General features: G+C 36.8%; 2 protein-coding genes across 2 annotated transcripts; one reads left to right on the top strand and one right to left on the bottom strand.

The window, feature by feature from the left end:
* Positions 1 to 8,371: 8,371 nt before the first annotated feature.
* LOC123012831 (repressor of RNA polymerase III transcription MAF1 homolog) lies at positions 8,372 to 10,272 on the bottom strand. Its single transcript, XM_044410994.1, has 3 exons — positions 9,281 to 10,272; positions 8,899 to 9,176; positions 8,372 to 8,846 (listed from the first exon to the last, which is right to left on the bottom strand). The coding sequence occupies exons 1-3, from the start codon at positions 9,620 to 9,622 to the stop codon at positions 8,780 to 8,782; spliced, it is 687 nt and encodes a 228-aa protein (XP_044266929.1). The 5' UTR covers positions 9,623 to 10,272; the 3' UTR covers positions 8,372 to 8,779.
* A 1,350-nt stretch (positions 10,273 to 11,622) lies between these two features.
* LOC123013867 lies at positions 11,623 to 15,873 on the top strand. The gene is made up of 5 exons (XM_044412716.1): positions 11,623 to 11,759; positions 11,894 to 14,194; positions 14,239 to 14,474; positions 14,523 to 15,352; positions 15,400 to 15,873. The coding sequence occupies exons 2-5, from the start codon at positions 11,934 to 11,936 to the stop codon at positions 15,721 to 15,723; spliced, it is 3,651 nt and encodes a 1,216-aa protein (XP_044268651.1). The 5' UTR covers positions 11,623 to 11,759; positions 11,894 to 11,933; the 3' UTR covers positions 15,724 to 15,873.
* Positions 15,874 to 16,050: the final 177 nt, after the last annotated feature.

Raw genomic sequence — 16,050 nt, forward strand, 5'->3', positions numbered from 1 at the left:
ATGGGATTTTTATCATTAAACCCCCTCTGTGAATCTGTTAACTCCAAATCACAACCCATTGGTGCGTTTTTTGTCTGGGAGCATCTGCACGAAAACCACCGTTTAGAGCTATAATAACCCCGGAAGGTTGTTTGGTAAAAAAAGCAGGAATTAATTGTCCCCGAGAAGAAGCAAGGGTTGTTCAACCTGTCAGAGGGACCTAACGGGATCTCGGCAGCGATTCGCCAAGCTGGAATTCGATATTTGTGTTTTGGCTAGGAATTATTAAAGTGGAAGCAGGAAGACGGTAAAACGTTGAAAGGGTTTGAGAAAGACGGCGATAAAGGCAGGTGATGGCCCTAACCCGGTCGAAATCATCGTGTTCTCGCGACTTCTTTTCTCTTTCTAAGGCAGTTGGTAGTTAGCGAGGCACGCGTCTGTCTTGTGCGTTAATTTGCTTCTGGACATGCAATATTCATCCTTAAAGGAGGTGGAGGTATCACACCGAAGACTTGGCACAAAAACGAGGGCTGAAAATAAGCCATTTCCGCCTTAAACCAAATATTTTATAAACACTTGTCCTCGCAATACAAAGTTCCAACTTTCGCTAATTCAGAAAAGAGCTAACTCTTGTCCAAGACAAGTTGTCACACATAAAAGTAATCAAAGAAGTTAAAATGCAATCTTCTGCTCTATAAAGAAATCTTACCCAATTAAGAAAAAAATAGGTATATGTATACATATAAATATAAAATGAAAATACGGTCCCTTAAACTTAAAAATCTATATAAAAGGCTTGTCCTGACTGACCTATCAACCCCCAGCCTAAACCGCTGGAGATAAAATTTTGAAATTTTCACAGTAGATACCTTTTATAATGTAGGTATCCACTAAGGATTTTTTGGAAAATCAACCCCTAAGAGGGCTAAATGGAGAGGTGAATTTGAAGGTTTAAAGTTATATCCATAAAAATTGGCCGTTAGACTTTCGGTTAAAAAGAAAAAAAATATATGTTTTAGGATTTTTCGAAATTCCACTCCCAAGGGGATTGAACAAGGGTAAATGGTAGTAAAATAACCGATTTTTTTTTAAAGTTAAATCCATGAAAATTGGTATTTGGGCTTTCAGTTGAAAACAAAAAAACACGTGTTTCAGGATTTTGGAAAATTTCATCCCCAAAGGGGTCAAACAGGGGAAAAAAATTTGTATAAATATTTATAAATTCGTTATTTTTGAAGTTATATTTATGAAAATTGGGATTTAAACTTTCGGTTAAAAATGAATAAACAGGTGTTTTAGGATTTTTTAAAATACTACCTACAAGGGGGTTAAACAAGGATGACAATTTATATTAAAATTTGTCATTTTTAAAGTTAAATTCTTGAAAATTGGTGTTTAGGCATTCGGTTAAAAATAAAAAAATTCGTGTTTCAAAATTTTTGGAAATTTTACCCTCAACGATGGTAAAATTTCGTATTTTTTGTAAACTTCATTCTATGAACATTGGTATTTGGACTTTCAATTAAAAACCAAAAAACACGTATTTTAGAAATTCCATTTCCAAGGGGGTTAAACAGGGGATCAAAATTTGTATCAAAATTTGTCATTGTTAAGTAACAACTATCCATGAAAATTCGTCCACTTTGATATTACATCCATAAAAATTGTTATTGGAGCTTTCTATTAAAAATAAAGAAAAACATGTTATGATTTTTAAAAATATCACCCCCAAGAAGGTTAAACAGGGGATGACAGTTTGTATTAAAATTTGTGTTTTTGAAGTTATATTCCTTAAAGTAAACAACAGATTTTTCTACTGTGTTGTGGTTTATCCTTGCTGATATGGTTGTCGAAAATTTACGCATAAACGGCGTAATCGAGGCGCATATAATGGGGTGTTAAAGTTTGTGTGGAAATCATTATTGTTTGAGATTAAAGACTTGAAATTTTGCAGTCTTTAAATAAATTATAACAGACAGATTTTTATTCTTACTACGACGTTCAAAATAAATTATGTGTTGCTACTTTTTGTTAGTAAGTTTCTTAGCCCTTCTGCGTTTTGAAATAGTTGTGATACACTTACCTACCTATTACCTAAAACAAAATAATAATAAAATTCTTAAGCCAATTCCTACTTTACACTTTTTTTGTAGAAACGGTAGATCAAATAGATTGTGTAATAAATATTTTCGTCTTTACTAACCAGAAGTGGTCAGAAATAAGGGTTTTTCTTTGGTATCTAATCAAAAACTGTTGAAAAAGCCGTTGTGACTGGTGGTCGTTAAGTGTAATACGCGCTTAATTCGCTGAAAAATCCACAAGTTATACTTACCTGGCCAAGTCCCGGCTTCCACATGGTGTCCGTCTGCCACCCAGGGCACACTTTCCCTCCCCCATCGACCCATCCCACTTTCGATCTCGACCGCAATCAAGGGATGAATCGCTCCGAAAAAACCAAAAGTGATAGGTCATTATCTCGGGTTAACGGATGAAAATTGAAGGGAGAGTTTTTTACAGATGATCTGATTAACTGTATTTCTAATTGTCGCCGGGGTGCAGGTGCCGAAATCGCACTGTAACTGTAAAAATTCGTGCGTGCGGAATCGGCCCAGATTCGGAAGAACAAAAGTGAGCAATTCCAGATGAAAGGATTGAAATTTTGCGCCGTGACAATGGGTAATTATTGGCCTATCTGGCACCTGAAGGAAAGAAAACCGCCAACAATCGATAACGACATTTTGCCTCTTCGACAATTACAAGTTACATTGTTGGAACATATGCGGCGGGATGTAGGTCATACTGGGTGTCCCCATGTGCAAAAACCAAGGTTGGCTCATTAATTTTCATACAGGGTGACGTCACGAACACCAAACGACTCAAAGCTCCGTCGTGATAGATGTCTAATTTATTCATTTAAATATAAGAGTAAAGAATGTAAAAGTAAAAATAATTGTTTGTCAGTTTTGGTATTTCAAAAACATTAACAATGTTGTTCCATAAGTGAAGTTACCTCTCGCTTATTTCATGTCATAATTCTCTTACCATTTGTATAAAGACAAGTCGTGCCTAATAATTAAAACCAGATAACAATCAGATGGTTATCGAAGACCGGATGCGATCATGCGTTATTTACCCTATTTTAAATATTCAACAAATTACGACATGCGCAATTATCTTTTGAACACTTTACAAATTACTAGTAATAACAGTGGCCGCAATTCTGCCTAAAGACACTCCAATTTTCGGCAAAGGTTTTGATTTGGCAAATCGAGCAACGGTAAATGCCACGTGCGCGAGTTTGATTTATGGCAAATAGCGAAGAGTTAATTGAAATTTATTTTTCCAAAGAGTAATTTTGTTTGGAATTCTTGGACAAATCTAAATGAGGAATCGCCGGTCGATTGTTATCGGAATTGACAAAGTAGTCGCGACGTTCATTGGCCACGAAATAATGAGTTTGCGGAAGTAAAATTATTATCACAAATGGTGGACGTTCTAAAATTAGGCTTTATTTGCTTTTTACGAAATTATTTTGACCTTGTACCCCCATATACAGCACAAAAAGCCCATATAGCCTCCATTCAAAAATCGACTAGTTTCTGTAATTTTATCATTTGACGGAATCTTAGAACTGCAAATGGGTGTTTTCTAACTAAAAGCGAGCAAAAAACCAAAAAACCTGTTCGTCGTTTCCTCCCAATTTTGGCATGATTTTTCGTCCTGGGTGTCGGATGTGCGTAAACTTCATTTACGACTTATACCCGGAGAGCAATTAAATCGAGTTGTATTGTCGACCGAAAAGAGTCTGAAGAAAAACTCGAGCAGCGCAATAAAATGTCAAACATCCTTATTGCACGTCAGTTTTAAGAAACGTTGAAGTTTTTCGGTCAAATTGTTGAGATGTCCGAAGCGGTCGTTTTTGAATTCGAAAAAGGAACGACAAGGCAGCTCTAATTCGAACTTGTCGCGGAATTCCAACATTTTTAACACAATATTGAACCATCGTATGCTGTTTTCCCATTCCCTTTATGAAGGGATCGCCCGACGGCAGTCCACAACCCCCTTATAATCAAAGCAGGTGATTCCTAGAAGGGCGTCTAATAGACAAGTTATGTCTTTCATTATCATATGCATTATTCAAATCGGTGCTGAACTGATACTTTGTGAAACGGACGAAATGGACGGGTATAACTGCCACAGAAACAAATCCGAGATAACCAAACTTAAACCAGTTAAATATACCTAATAAAAAAATACAAAGTGCCTTATAGCAGATATTTGACTCAGATGGCGATTTTTAATTAAAACTCCCCACTTTATAATTTCTGAAATATCTTATCTAAAATCGTGATACTCTAATAAAAATTACTATTTACTAATATTTTTAAACATATTCAATCTCTGTGAAAAAAATTCATTTTCAAAAAAAAGATTGAATATCTAGTGTTTTTTTTTTATGAAAATGCTAAACAGTGTTAACGTGCAGTTTCGGTTTTTTGAAATAATTTGAAAACAATGTCATTAAACGTCAACACAAAAAATCGTCTAAGAAAACTTAGAGACGAAACACCAAAAAGGAACAAATTCGGTACCGCTAACAGTTTTTAGAAATTTGGAAACGAATAGTTCGCAAGCAGGAAGTTAGAAAAAGGGCCCGTTAAAATGTGGACGCAATTTGTAATTTTTTCACCAAAATTTTGGCTCGGTAATTTCCATTTAAAGAAAAAACAGACTTTACTACAATTTTGATAATTGTGTTTTAGTCTAAACTCTAAAAGTTTTACCACTGTAGTTTCTAAAAACGCTGTCCTACACATACAATAAACAAGTATAAGATTTAGTTATCTAGTTTTTATGGAACACTAAATAACAGTATGTCCCCGGATTGAGTTTACAAGAGGAAAAAAAACTTTAATTTTACTCCAAAACTGCAAAAGAAAAACATTTTTTGCTTTACCTGAAACGAACAAATCTGTAATTACGACTTCATTACTTTAACTCAGTAGAAAAAAAAGTTAATTTTTCTTTTGGTTTTAGAATAATTTTTCTCTGCTTTTTAAGTCCTATCACATTGGCGGTTTTATTATTTTGACAAATAAATAGCAACCCAAAGAGACAGCTTTGAGATACAAACCAAAGTCATTTTTAACAAGAACTATCATTATTTAATTAATAAATTAATTTTCTAACTAACATAGTTGTCAAATAAATAAAATTGCCAATGTGATAGGACTTATTAAAAAGCAGAGAAAAATTATTCTAAATTGAAAATCAAGAAAAAAATTAACTTTTCTTTTCACTGAATCAGAATAATGAAGTTTTAAATACAGATTTGATTGTTTTAGGTGAAGCAAAAAGGTTTTTCCTTTGCAGTTTTGGAGTAAAATCAAAGATATTTTTTTTCCTCTTGTAAACTCAATCCGAGGACATACTGTACACATTTTTCCTACGACCATATACGAAACTAGATCATAACGCACAATTACATATGCGCGAAATTTGGCAATATCGTACGAGGTCAAAAATCTGTGCGATTTGTTTTCGCACTGTGTGTTAGAAATCTAACGCACAATTCACACTCGAATGTTTTTTATTTTTTCATTCAACGTATTTTTTTTGGATCCATTATAAAAAATAAATCGTTATTCAACGTATTTTTGTATCCATTATAAAAAATAAATCGTTATGAAAAAAAAAATATGTTCGTAAGAAAAAAATTATTTATGGTAGTACAAAAAATAGTGTACAAAACTTGTGCGCTTGTGCGTTATTTATCACTTTCCGTGCTCGTTATGTAATATACTATTTCGTATACATACATTTAGGTAATGAACAGTTTTTGATGCACTCTGTCCACATATTCTATGTAATTTTTTTGACACTCTCGTCCTCTTCCGGGCACTCAATTAATTAGGAAGGCAAATGTAAAATTTATTTCTTCATCGTCTCACCGCCGGCTATAAATTACCGGAATAAATTACAAGATTCGATTCACCGAAAAAGTCCGATCAACAGACTTGTACTTGCCAGATTAAAGCACAAATCATTAATTATCCAAATATTGACTTTAGCCAAGGTGCACCAGTTTTGGAAAGCGCGCGCGTGCTAATTAAAATAGGAAGTCGTCCGAACAAATCGACCGAATTAAGCCAAAAGCGGCACCCGGAAGCGAAGAGAAACCGATTCTTTTCGTATTAATTATCTTCAGCTGCAAATCGGTTCGCGGGTGGACGACGGCCGCACGTGGCCCCCTTATTTCAATCATGCTTGACGGCTATGCAGAATCGTCGTTAAACATGATTTAATCCCGACTTCGGTTACCAAAACGAAAAAAACACGAAATTAAAATCGCATACCGCATGCGAGCCGAAGTGCATCTGCACAGAGGCATGTGCGAGGGCACCAGAGGCGTACCAAAGCAGTTAAAAAAAACGATTTTATAATCGAAAAATGACTCGTATGTCAATCAGAGATTGATTGAATTGACGTACTCGCACTCAAAACTCATAAAACCCTCCCGATTTACCCAAAATCAACAACAAGGCCCTAATTGAAAATTTGTTAATCGCATCAATTCATTGAATTTATTACGCCACTTATGCTTTATAGCCAATAACAATAATTTAAGCAATAAACCCTTCACGTAGACATTTATCACAAACCTTCTTAAAGCACGCATACTAATTTTAACAGTATTTATCAGATATTCCGGCCATAAATTGTGCACTGGCCTCATTCTTCTTCTTGCAATTAACTCCAGAGATAATTTACATAAAAATTGCGGTCCCCAGGCGAGAACAACAATTTTCGAACGCGATCAATCTATTACGACCAACGTTTTGAGCACCCCTTCATCAAAAGGGTTGGAAATTTAAATAAAACAACCTGTCGGAAGAGTTTTTCTACTACCTACAAAGCGACCAAAATCAAAATTCATTAGATAAACATCGCCAGGCATAAAACGGACGGTAATTATTTGGACCTGAGGTTTTAACAGCAAATCTGGGGCTATTGCCTGTTATTAAATAATAAGCACGCAGCTGGCCCTTCCTCGAATTTTTTCGTGAGTGGAATGTCCAAATAACCGAAAAGAGACCGTTTCCGGAATAAAGTTAATTATTTCATGGCGACATAAAATATTTTAAATGCGACCTACCACACAATAACAATTACTGATTATTACTTGATTATCTCATACAAACAGAAAATATTAGACAGTGTGATTTTTGCCTAGTTGATAAATGCGCTGTTGATGATGCAATAAATTAATTGAAAAATCCCAAAATTGAATAAATTGCTCATCACATGCGAAATTTAATCAGCGATCAGCGGAATATCAATTATGGACAATGCTTGAGATACACCTTTGCAGCTCGCATCTGCATGTAATCGCCGTTGGAATATCACTGATTTTATCTGATATAAATGAATTATCGAGTCGAGTTTCGAGCACAATTGAGCGGAAGCAGTGGTCATCGCGTTTCCTTTTTTTATTACGTAATGACGCCGGGGGCAGAAACGGTTTTTGAAAAATCTTCGGAAATTCGATGAGTGTCGGCGGAAGCTCTAAAAATGTTAATTATTATCGCGAGTAATCGGATAGGGGAGATTATATCAGTGTCGCGTGTACCGACAGGCTTCGGGACTAAATATCCTCGAAGAAAATGGGAAATTTGTTTGCTTTTTTCCAATAAATAAAACCCAATTAATATGAACAAACACGAAAACGTCGAAATAAAGAGCTGATTAATCATTGGTTTATCTGATAAAAGACGGCCCCTGGCGAGTTGGATTAATAAATGTTTACTTGACTATGAACGATTAGCTCTCAAGTGGCCACGACACTCGTTTACCTGTCTCTATAAATTAAAAAGATTGCATGAGAGGTTGAGACAATTTCATTATGGCACATATCGAAACACGCTAGATCAATGATAGAACAAAATACAATTTGGGGCATTTCTATGAGAGTTTCAAGGTCATAGCAGTCACTACAACATTGTTTCCCGGTAGTAAAAGCAATTAATCGAGCCGTTAATTCGAATATCATTACCAAATTTTTACGACTTTAGAGAATATGGCATTAAATTGGATTTAAAATTAAGGGATAATTGGGTAGATACCGGTCACAGTGCGTTAAGTACTTATTAAATGTTATGGAAATTAAATAACCATGTCATAAAATTGTCCTGATGTACGATTTTACAAGTTAATAAAAACAAACTTTAATTATTTAACGTCAGGTGTCAACGACATATAAGGTATCTAATTAAAGATATAAATTATTTTTCGTATCTTTACTAAAAAAACTTAATTTCCATGCAAATCGCGTTTTCGACCAGTCAGGGGAAAAATGTATACATGTGGTAGGAAGTGAATTAAAAGACCTCAAGTGACTAAATAACATATTATATCAGATCTTACAATAGTATAATAGATCACTATAAGGATGGCACTTGGAAATGAACTTTGAACTCCAAGCAAATCGTGCCTTTAAAAATTAAATACATACATTTGATACATTTTAGTACTAAAAATCGTGAAATTTATATTTTGTACGATATTGCATTAAATAACTAGACGTGTCGTGAGATCGTAACCAGCAACCAGAGAAAAAGTCACAAGTCCTAAACTTCCTAATCACTAAAGCCATGGGGTGATTACAGCATAAGTAAAAATTAATAATACCGCAACATTCCACACTAATTAAAAAAATATTTTGTACTTTTGCTCTCACCAAAACTACAACTCAAATAGTACGATTTGACATCAAAAAAAATTAGTAACACATTAAAAATATTCAGTAAGCGAGATCTACTTCATCCATGATGAAATCGGTGGCATAGCCGGAATCCATACTGAACGGACTGGAAATAAAACGAATTAGCCGGGCGTCAAACCCAATTACAGGAAACTCACTTGACGGCTCTACAAGTGAAGAAAACGATACGCTTCAACCGCTTATTGTAAAAAAAATAATTGAAACTCCAGAGACAGCCGTCTTCGCCGAAAGGGTCCGAGGCTAAATCAGGATTGTAAGAATAGATGTCGCAATCCTCGAGGGATATCTCGTCGTTGATTGCCGCCCACAGAGAGGCCCCCAGACCGCGGTACTGGTCGCCTGCGGTGGCGAACAAGTTTGAATCGATTGCGTTCTCCACCCATTGGCGCGAGGGCTCCTTGCTGAATTCGTGGCTCTGAAAATTTCCCTATTCATTACCAAACAGCAATGCAAATTTTTTATTTATTTTTATTGTTAGGAGGGGACTTGAAATAGAGCGGGCCGACCTTCAACTCATACCTTGACGTCCATGAAATCGTAGTCAGGGAAGGCCGAGTTGAGGGTTGCGATGAGATAAAAGAGAGTCTTGCGACTGATTGTGTCGCAGAGTGGGCCCTCTTCGTCACCTGAGACGCTACGGCTGTACTGCGAATGGCCGGGGGAGACGCCCTCGGGGGGTGACAAAGCCTGCAAGTCGTTGGGGTGCACCCCCTCGGGGTTGAAACGTTTGTAGAGGGCTTTGTCAGCCCCTGCCATTTTGCAGGAGTAGCTCTCGATGCGGCCGATGATCTGGCTGTCTCCGGTCTGGATCGACAGGAGGTTGTTGATGGCTTCAAATCTTGTACTTTCGAGTAGTTTCATTTTGTACTCTTTGAACTTGATATGTTTATTTGAGTAATAACGGATTTAAAGCACTGACGGAAAAGTTTTTGAACATTGCGGTCGGGTGTATGAATATGCCTTTTCTCTTGGAGTGGCGGAGGCACGACGGGACTAAAGTACGCTTCACCGATTTGCTCAACAGATAATTTGGGCACATTACACTTATTAGAAATAAAAAAGAAAAAGGTTTTTGGGACAGAGTCAATTCGAATTGGAAAAACTCAAATGTTTCACTGGGCGAGTCCACTTTGTTTGTTTATGACAGTCCGAGATTCTACAAATTTCACCTTTGCTAGAGTTCGGAATACGAAGAGTGGTACATTTTACAAACGAGCACAACAAACGTAACACTCGAATCAAACTTTTCACAAAATTTACCGCGATTTTTCACTAAAAAACAATAATTTTCGCTGTGACATAAATCGAGCTTGTACACAAATGAATGTCAAGCGGACACTACCAACCTAACGGACATAAAATTAGAAACCGACAAGCTAACTTACACAATTAGAATTACAAAACAACTTTCCTCGACGATTGTTCTTATTTTTACACTTGCAGAACACGAAAGTGCACACAACTGTGCCAAAAACCCAACCGGGAGATGATTTTTTCACACCCAAGAAAAATCGCAAAGTTGGCGGCCCTGACCGATCGCTTGCCTTTGTGCTACTCTTATTTACACCAATATGACCTCTGAGGTCATACAGAGGCGTAACAACTTCGAAAATTGCAAAACTGTAAACTCTGACTCGCTTTATTGCAAAATTATAGGAAAATTTCACGCAAATTACTTGTTTTTCATCATCAGAGTAGGGTTTGTTATGATCGATAAGTGTTTAGTCTGCAGTCCTTTATTTTTTTCCAAAAAATTTGTAATTTGTTTTCAAGAAATTTTTCCAAATTGTTGTAAATTAATAAATTATTATTCACAATTTTTTGTAAAACTGACTACGCCACTGGCAATCCACCTTGATTAATTAGGGCAAGAGCATCGAAAATAACTGTTATTTGAGTATTTATAATTAAGATAATTAAAACGCTCAACAGTTAATATACTTTTTTTATTTAAATTCACACAAATTTCCAGGTGTACAATCGTGAATTGCATAATAAAAATAGACACAGGATACGATATTGTTATCAGTTGGAAGCTGGATTCTTTTCATAATGAATATTTAAACAGTTATGTAACGAAATAAAAACAAAAATTTGTTTAAAGTGATTACAAAATTATTATGTAAAAGATTGAATGAAACTTTTATCTGTGATATGATGTTTGCATTTTGTAGACATACCGAGTCGACTATGTAATAAAATGAATAGGTAGCTAATATTGTGGATTTATGCACTGATTCAGTGATAAAAAGTTATCTCATTAAAATGTTTTATTTATTTTTAGAATAATAAACATTAAGTAGACGCTCTTGACACTGAAAAAATTAATATCGCATTTTTGACCTTTGTTTTTAAAATTCTTTTAAAAACATTTAAAACACTTTTAGGTAAAATTCTGAAAAACAATGTTTATTAAGAAAACAAATACAAATAGAAAAATTTAAATTGAATATTAAAAAGCAAGATATATGAAACGCAAAAGCGTAAAACAATTTTTTATATAAAAATTCACATTATTTGTAAAAATAAAAATCAGCATTGAAATAACTTCTATTTTCTATTTTTTACAGTTTTCGCTTTTAGCATTCCAATTTATAAAAATGAGCCAAAAATCTAACAAAATCCTGCATCTATCCAATAAATTCTCTATAGTGTTACACTCTTACATAAAACCGATCTATTTTTACTCCTCCGTTGCATCCGAATTCGAAAAGCTAAAAGCCACGATGAAAAAAGTCCATCTCCATCGCTCCTCAACTTATCATACGCCGTGTTTATTTTTAATGTTATTTAGTAAACAGAAAATTGAGAAACAATTTGACAACCGGACGTAGCCGAACTATCCATTTACTAAATTTAACCCAAGCATCGGGACGTCGAGCGTCGTTTCTCTCCGTTCCCAACGTCACGAACGTAAACTCTCAAAATACACTCGAAAACTCGGCGATCAAGAAAGTCAATTAAAGAAACTTTTCCGCAATTTATAACAACACGATCGGTAAGTCGGGTGTGCCATTTTAACACTATTCCAAATTTAATTTAATTTTATTTCATCCACATTAAAATATTTAGCCCAATTGATGACTAACACGTGGCTTTCGTAACGTGATATTTCCTCTTTTGTTGTGGTAGAGAGAAGAATTGCCACCAAACATGTGATTATAACAATACTATGAGCCTCAATCACCAAGATTCAGAGATCGGACAAAGTCCTGGCTGTGATCCAAAAGCTAGCAAAAGAAATAGCGGTTTATTTGCTTTCTTGAAATGGTTTAAACCCTCGACTTCTCGCGAATCCATAGACACTCAGAATTCCAGCAGTTGTGAGAGTTTGAATTCGGTACAAAGCAGTGGAACGGTGGCGTCTTTCTCATATGTGCCCCCGGGTGACTACACCAACAAAGTGAGCGAAAAGTGCATCATTCTGGGGCCCGAGACGGACACATACAGAGCGAGACTCAAACAAAGAGACAAGAGGCGAGAAAACGACAAAAACGTCACTTTGCGAAAAAAATACAACTTATTTTTCAACCGCGATACGTTACTCAAACCGGTCAAGAAGGACGAAGACGACGAAAATACGAAAAGTCTCCCTTTGATGACGCGCCCCTCTATGGAAGAAGAAGAAAAGTCGCACAGAAGAACGAACAGTGAGTCATCCAAAACGAAAAAAGCGGGGGCTTACCTCCACGTCAAGGGCAAACGGCGGGCTCCCCAGCCCCCCACTACCTCGACAATGAGTCTCCGCAGAAAAAAACGACTGGCTCCTGCGCCCCCCAGTCTGGAGAAAATCAAAAATACTCCAGAGTCGGAAATCATTTTCAACGACTCGTTAAAATTAGATCATGGCATTCTAAAACCGGCCAAAGAGACAACTTCTGAGACAAAATCGAGCGTGTGTGAGACCCCCGTGTCACCTAGGCCGTGGTACAAAAGGACTCCGAGTAGCAAAGTTGAAGAAAAACGCAAATCAGGGATGAGTTTCCTCACGAATATCAGCGAACTCGACCGCGAAGCGTCCGAAATAGTCCGAAAAGAGCACCAAAAAAACGGAAACGACGAAATACCGCAGTTCATGAGGCCGAAAGAAGACACTAAAATAAACACCGACAGTTGGGTGTCCCCCAAAAGACGCTCTGCGAAGGATTTGATCGCCAAGTTCAATGCTATCACCAGTGTGACTAAAGCAACGGTGTTTGGAGTGTCCCAAAACCAGAAAAAGGATTATTTCGGCCGCAGGACAAGTCTCCTCACCGAAGAGCGCAAACAAGAGAGTCTCCTCGAAAATCACAAGAAAAGAATCGAGCAAATCGACCGGAAAATCAACCCTTTGATGAAATCCGAGAGTGCTAGTGCTATTAAACCCAAACCGGAAACGCCAAAAATCGACCGGAAAAACTGGAATTGTCCCAAGTGCTCGATCGAGAATGACTACTGGAGGATCATTTGTCACGTCTGCTCGACTATCAAGCCGTATTTTGATGATTTTTCCGCCACTAAATCGGAGGAAAAACCACCGGAAAAACCCCCAGAGAAAGCCTTCGAACGAGCGAAGACTCAAATCGGATTTTCGGCTCTTGCATCATACAATCTCAAGAAAAAAATCGAAAAGTCGGTCTCACTTGACGAAGAAAAGGTTGACAAAAGTGAAGAACGGGAAAAATTGAAGAAAATGTTGATTGAAATGAAGAATTCTCTCCCGAAACGCAAGTCAAACATTTTAATGAAGCAGAATAGTCGGCAGAGTGTCATTGAAGAGAATCCGGAACAAGACGAAAAAACGGAAGATAAGTCACAAGAAGAAAAAGTTGTGGAAATCATTATTGGAACCACTGAGACAATTTACGAAAATATTAAAGTGAAGAAAAGTGAGACTCCAAAACCGGTCAAAATTTCGGTTTCGGCTCAAACAAGTGCTGTCCAACTAGACAAAAAAGGTGATTCAGAGTTGTCTGAAAAAACACCAAAGCCAATTTTACGAAAAGAGACCACAAAATTTGAACAAGAAAAGAAGTCCAAAGAAGCCTCAAAGCCTGAACATGAAGGAAAAAACAATTTGGAGGCCACAAAAATGGAACAAGAGAAGAAAACTAATTTTGAACTGATGAGACCAAAAGACTTTGAGAGCATCTACAGTGATCCTAATGGCCAATCCCCGGCCCGTATTTACGCCAATTTGGCCCGAAATGACGAACTCTCTTTGTTTTTCAACATGCCGAAACGCTTAACCGACTTGAAAAATAATCTTCAAGATGACAAAAATACCGATACGATTGAAATCAACCGCCTTTTGAGACGATTAGAAACTTCGATAGCTAAAGGGGAATTGACTGAAGCGGCCATTTATGCCAAAGAATTGGCCCAATTGAAGGTAAATTGTTCGGTGGTGAGGCAAAAACCGGTGAATTCCAATGGTAAAAAGCAAGGATTTAGGTAAGTCTCATTTTTGGTGTAACTTTTCTAAGAGTTTTTTGCAGTATTGAGATGTTTGTGGAGGATAAAATTTCGCATCGCGGGCCTTTCCCACTTGAAGTCACCGAAAATCAGACTGTAGCCGAGTTGAAAACACAAGTTGAGAGAGAGTTTGAAATTCCGGTGAATGTCCAGAGGTGGATTTTGGGAAAGGAGTTGGTCACTGATGATAGTTCGACTTTGAAGGATCACAAAATCACAACAGAGAGATGTCCTGTGTTTTTGTATCTTGTGGCGCCAGGTAAATGATTTTTTCTTATTAAAAATCTGTACTAATCACGATTTTTAGACGGGAAATCTGAATGTAAAATTAGCAAAAGTGAAGAAGTGCCAAGTACCTCCAAAGAGAAAGTTGTAGTGAATCGAATTCCAAAAATTGTTGAAGTTATTCCAAAAGTTATTCAAGAGAAGAAAATTGAAGTTAGGAAAAGTTTAGTCGAACCTACTCCAACTACTAGTACTAGTCAATTGAAGAATGAAGATTCTAATAAGTTGGCTGAACCGGAGGAAGACTTGGAAGACTACGACTCAAAAACCCTCAAACCGGGAGAGTGGGAATGCCATTTGTGCACTCTTTTGAATCCAATTTCGAGCAACATTTGTGCCGTTTGTGCCACTGTGAGACAGAAAGACTTGTCCCCTATAAAACGCTTTTCGAAGAAAAAGGCTCCTCAGCCCCAAGCCGACCAAACTTACCTCCAATTAGTCAATTTAGATAATAAAGATTTGGTCGAGAATCGTGAACCTTTCGAATGCCTTGTCTGTTTCATGGAAATAGCACCTGGTGATGGTGTAACGTTGCGAGAATGCTTGCACCAGTTTTGCAAATTTTGTTTGGCTCACACTGTAGAATATACAGAGGATGCGGAAGTGAAATGTCCCTACAGAGACGAGCAATATTCCTGCAATATAGCCCTGCAAGATCGCGAAATCAAAGCATTAGTGACACCCCAAATCTACGAGCATTACCTTGCAAAATCAGTGTCTGAAGCTGAAAACAAAATCGGAAAAAGCTTCCATTGCAAAACCCCGGACTGTAAGGGTTGGTGCATCTTTGAGGATAATGTGAACGAGTTTCGGTGTCCCGTTTGCAGGAAAATGAACTGTCTGACGTGTCAGGTGAGTCTTTGGTTTGTTTGAAGTGCAAATGTTTGAATGTGTTTCAGGCAATTCATTCAGGACTCAATTGTAAGCAATACCAAGAAAAAATGACTCAGGAATCTGAAGTTGATGAAGACGCGCGAAGGACCAAGGAAATGGTCAATGAAATGGTGAAAAATGGTGAAGCTTTAACTTGTCCGACTTGCCAAGTGATATTAATGAAAAAATGGGGCTGTGATTGGGTCAGATGTTCGATGTGTAAAACTGAGATTTGTTGGGTGACGAGAGGGCCGCGTTGGGGGCCCGGCGGAAAAGGGGACACTTCCGGGGGGTGCCAGTGCGGCGTCAACGGGGTCAAGTGCCACCCAAAGTGTAGTTATTGTCACTAAATGGTTTCCTTCGAGCATTTGTAATAATTAAGCGAATATGTTTTTAGCGTTTTTTAATGAAATTAGATAAGTAGGAATTGACTGATGCCTGACAAACTGCCTTATATAATAACATTACTTAAAATTTAAATAAAGAATAAAACACAGGAATAAAAAAAATGTTTTTTTTTTCAATATGTGGTTTTGAATAAAATAAGAATTGGCACTTTTTCTTACTAGATTTTTTTTGTTAAACATTTAAACAAAAAAAATATTATTTTATTTTTTTTATAAATGTAGGTAAATTATTTGTGGTGAGCGCTATTCTTAAGTGGTATTTGAGTAAAT

This window comes from Tribolium madens, unplaced genomic scaffold (assembly GCF_015345945.1).
Source record: "Tribolium madens isolate multiple individuals breed KSU strain unplaced genomic scaffold, Tmad_KSU_1.1 Scaffold_96;HRSCAF=242;Tcas5.2_LG5, whole genome shotgun sequence".
NCBI lineage: Eukaryota > Metazoa > Arthropoda > Insecta > Coleoptera > Tenebrionidae > Tribolium > Tribolium madens.

Bases quoted from the DNA above. Each gene is read 5' to 3' on its own strand.
- LOC123012831 (XM_044410994.1), bottom strand. From the start codon at position 9,622: ATGAAACTACTCGAAAGTACAAGATTTGAAGCCATCAACAACCTCCTG. The intron at 9,177-9,280 runs GTATGAGTTGAA...GGAAATTTTCAG, and splicing joins ACGATTTCATGGACGTCAAG to AGCCACGAATTCAGCAAGGA. The intron at 8,847-8,898 runs GTGAGTTTCCTG...TTTTATTTCCAG, and splicing joins TTCACTTGTAGAGCCGTCAA to TCCGTTCAGTATGGATTCCG.
- LOC123013867 (XM_044412716.1), top strand. From the start codon at position 11,934: ATGAGCCTCAATCACCAAGATTCAGAGATCGGACAAAGTCCTGGCTGT. The intron at 14,195-14,238 runs GTAAGTCTCATT...AGTTTTTTGCAG, and splicing joins GGTAAAAAGCAAGGATTTAG to TATTGAGATGTTTGTGGAGG. The intron at 14,475-14,522 runs GTAAATGATTTT...CACGATTTTTAG, and splicing joins TTTGTATCTTGTGGCGCCAG to ACGGGAAATCTGAATGTAAA.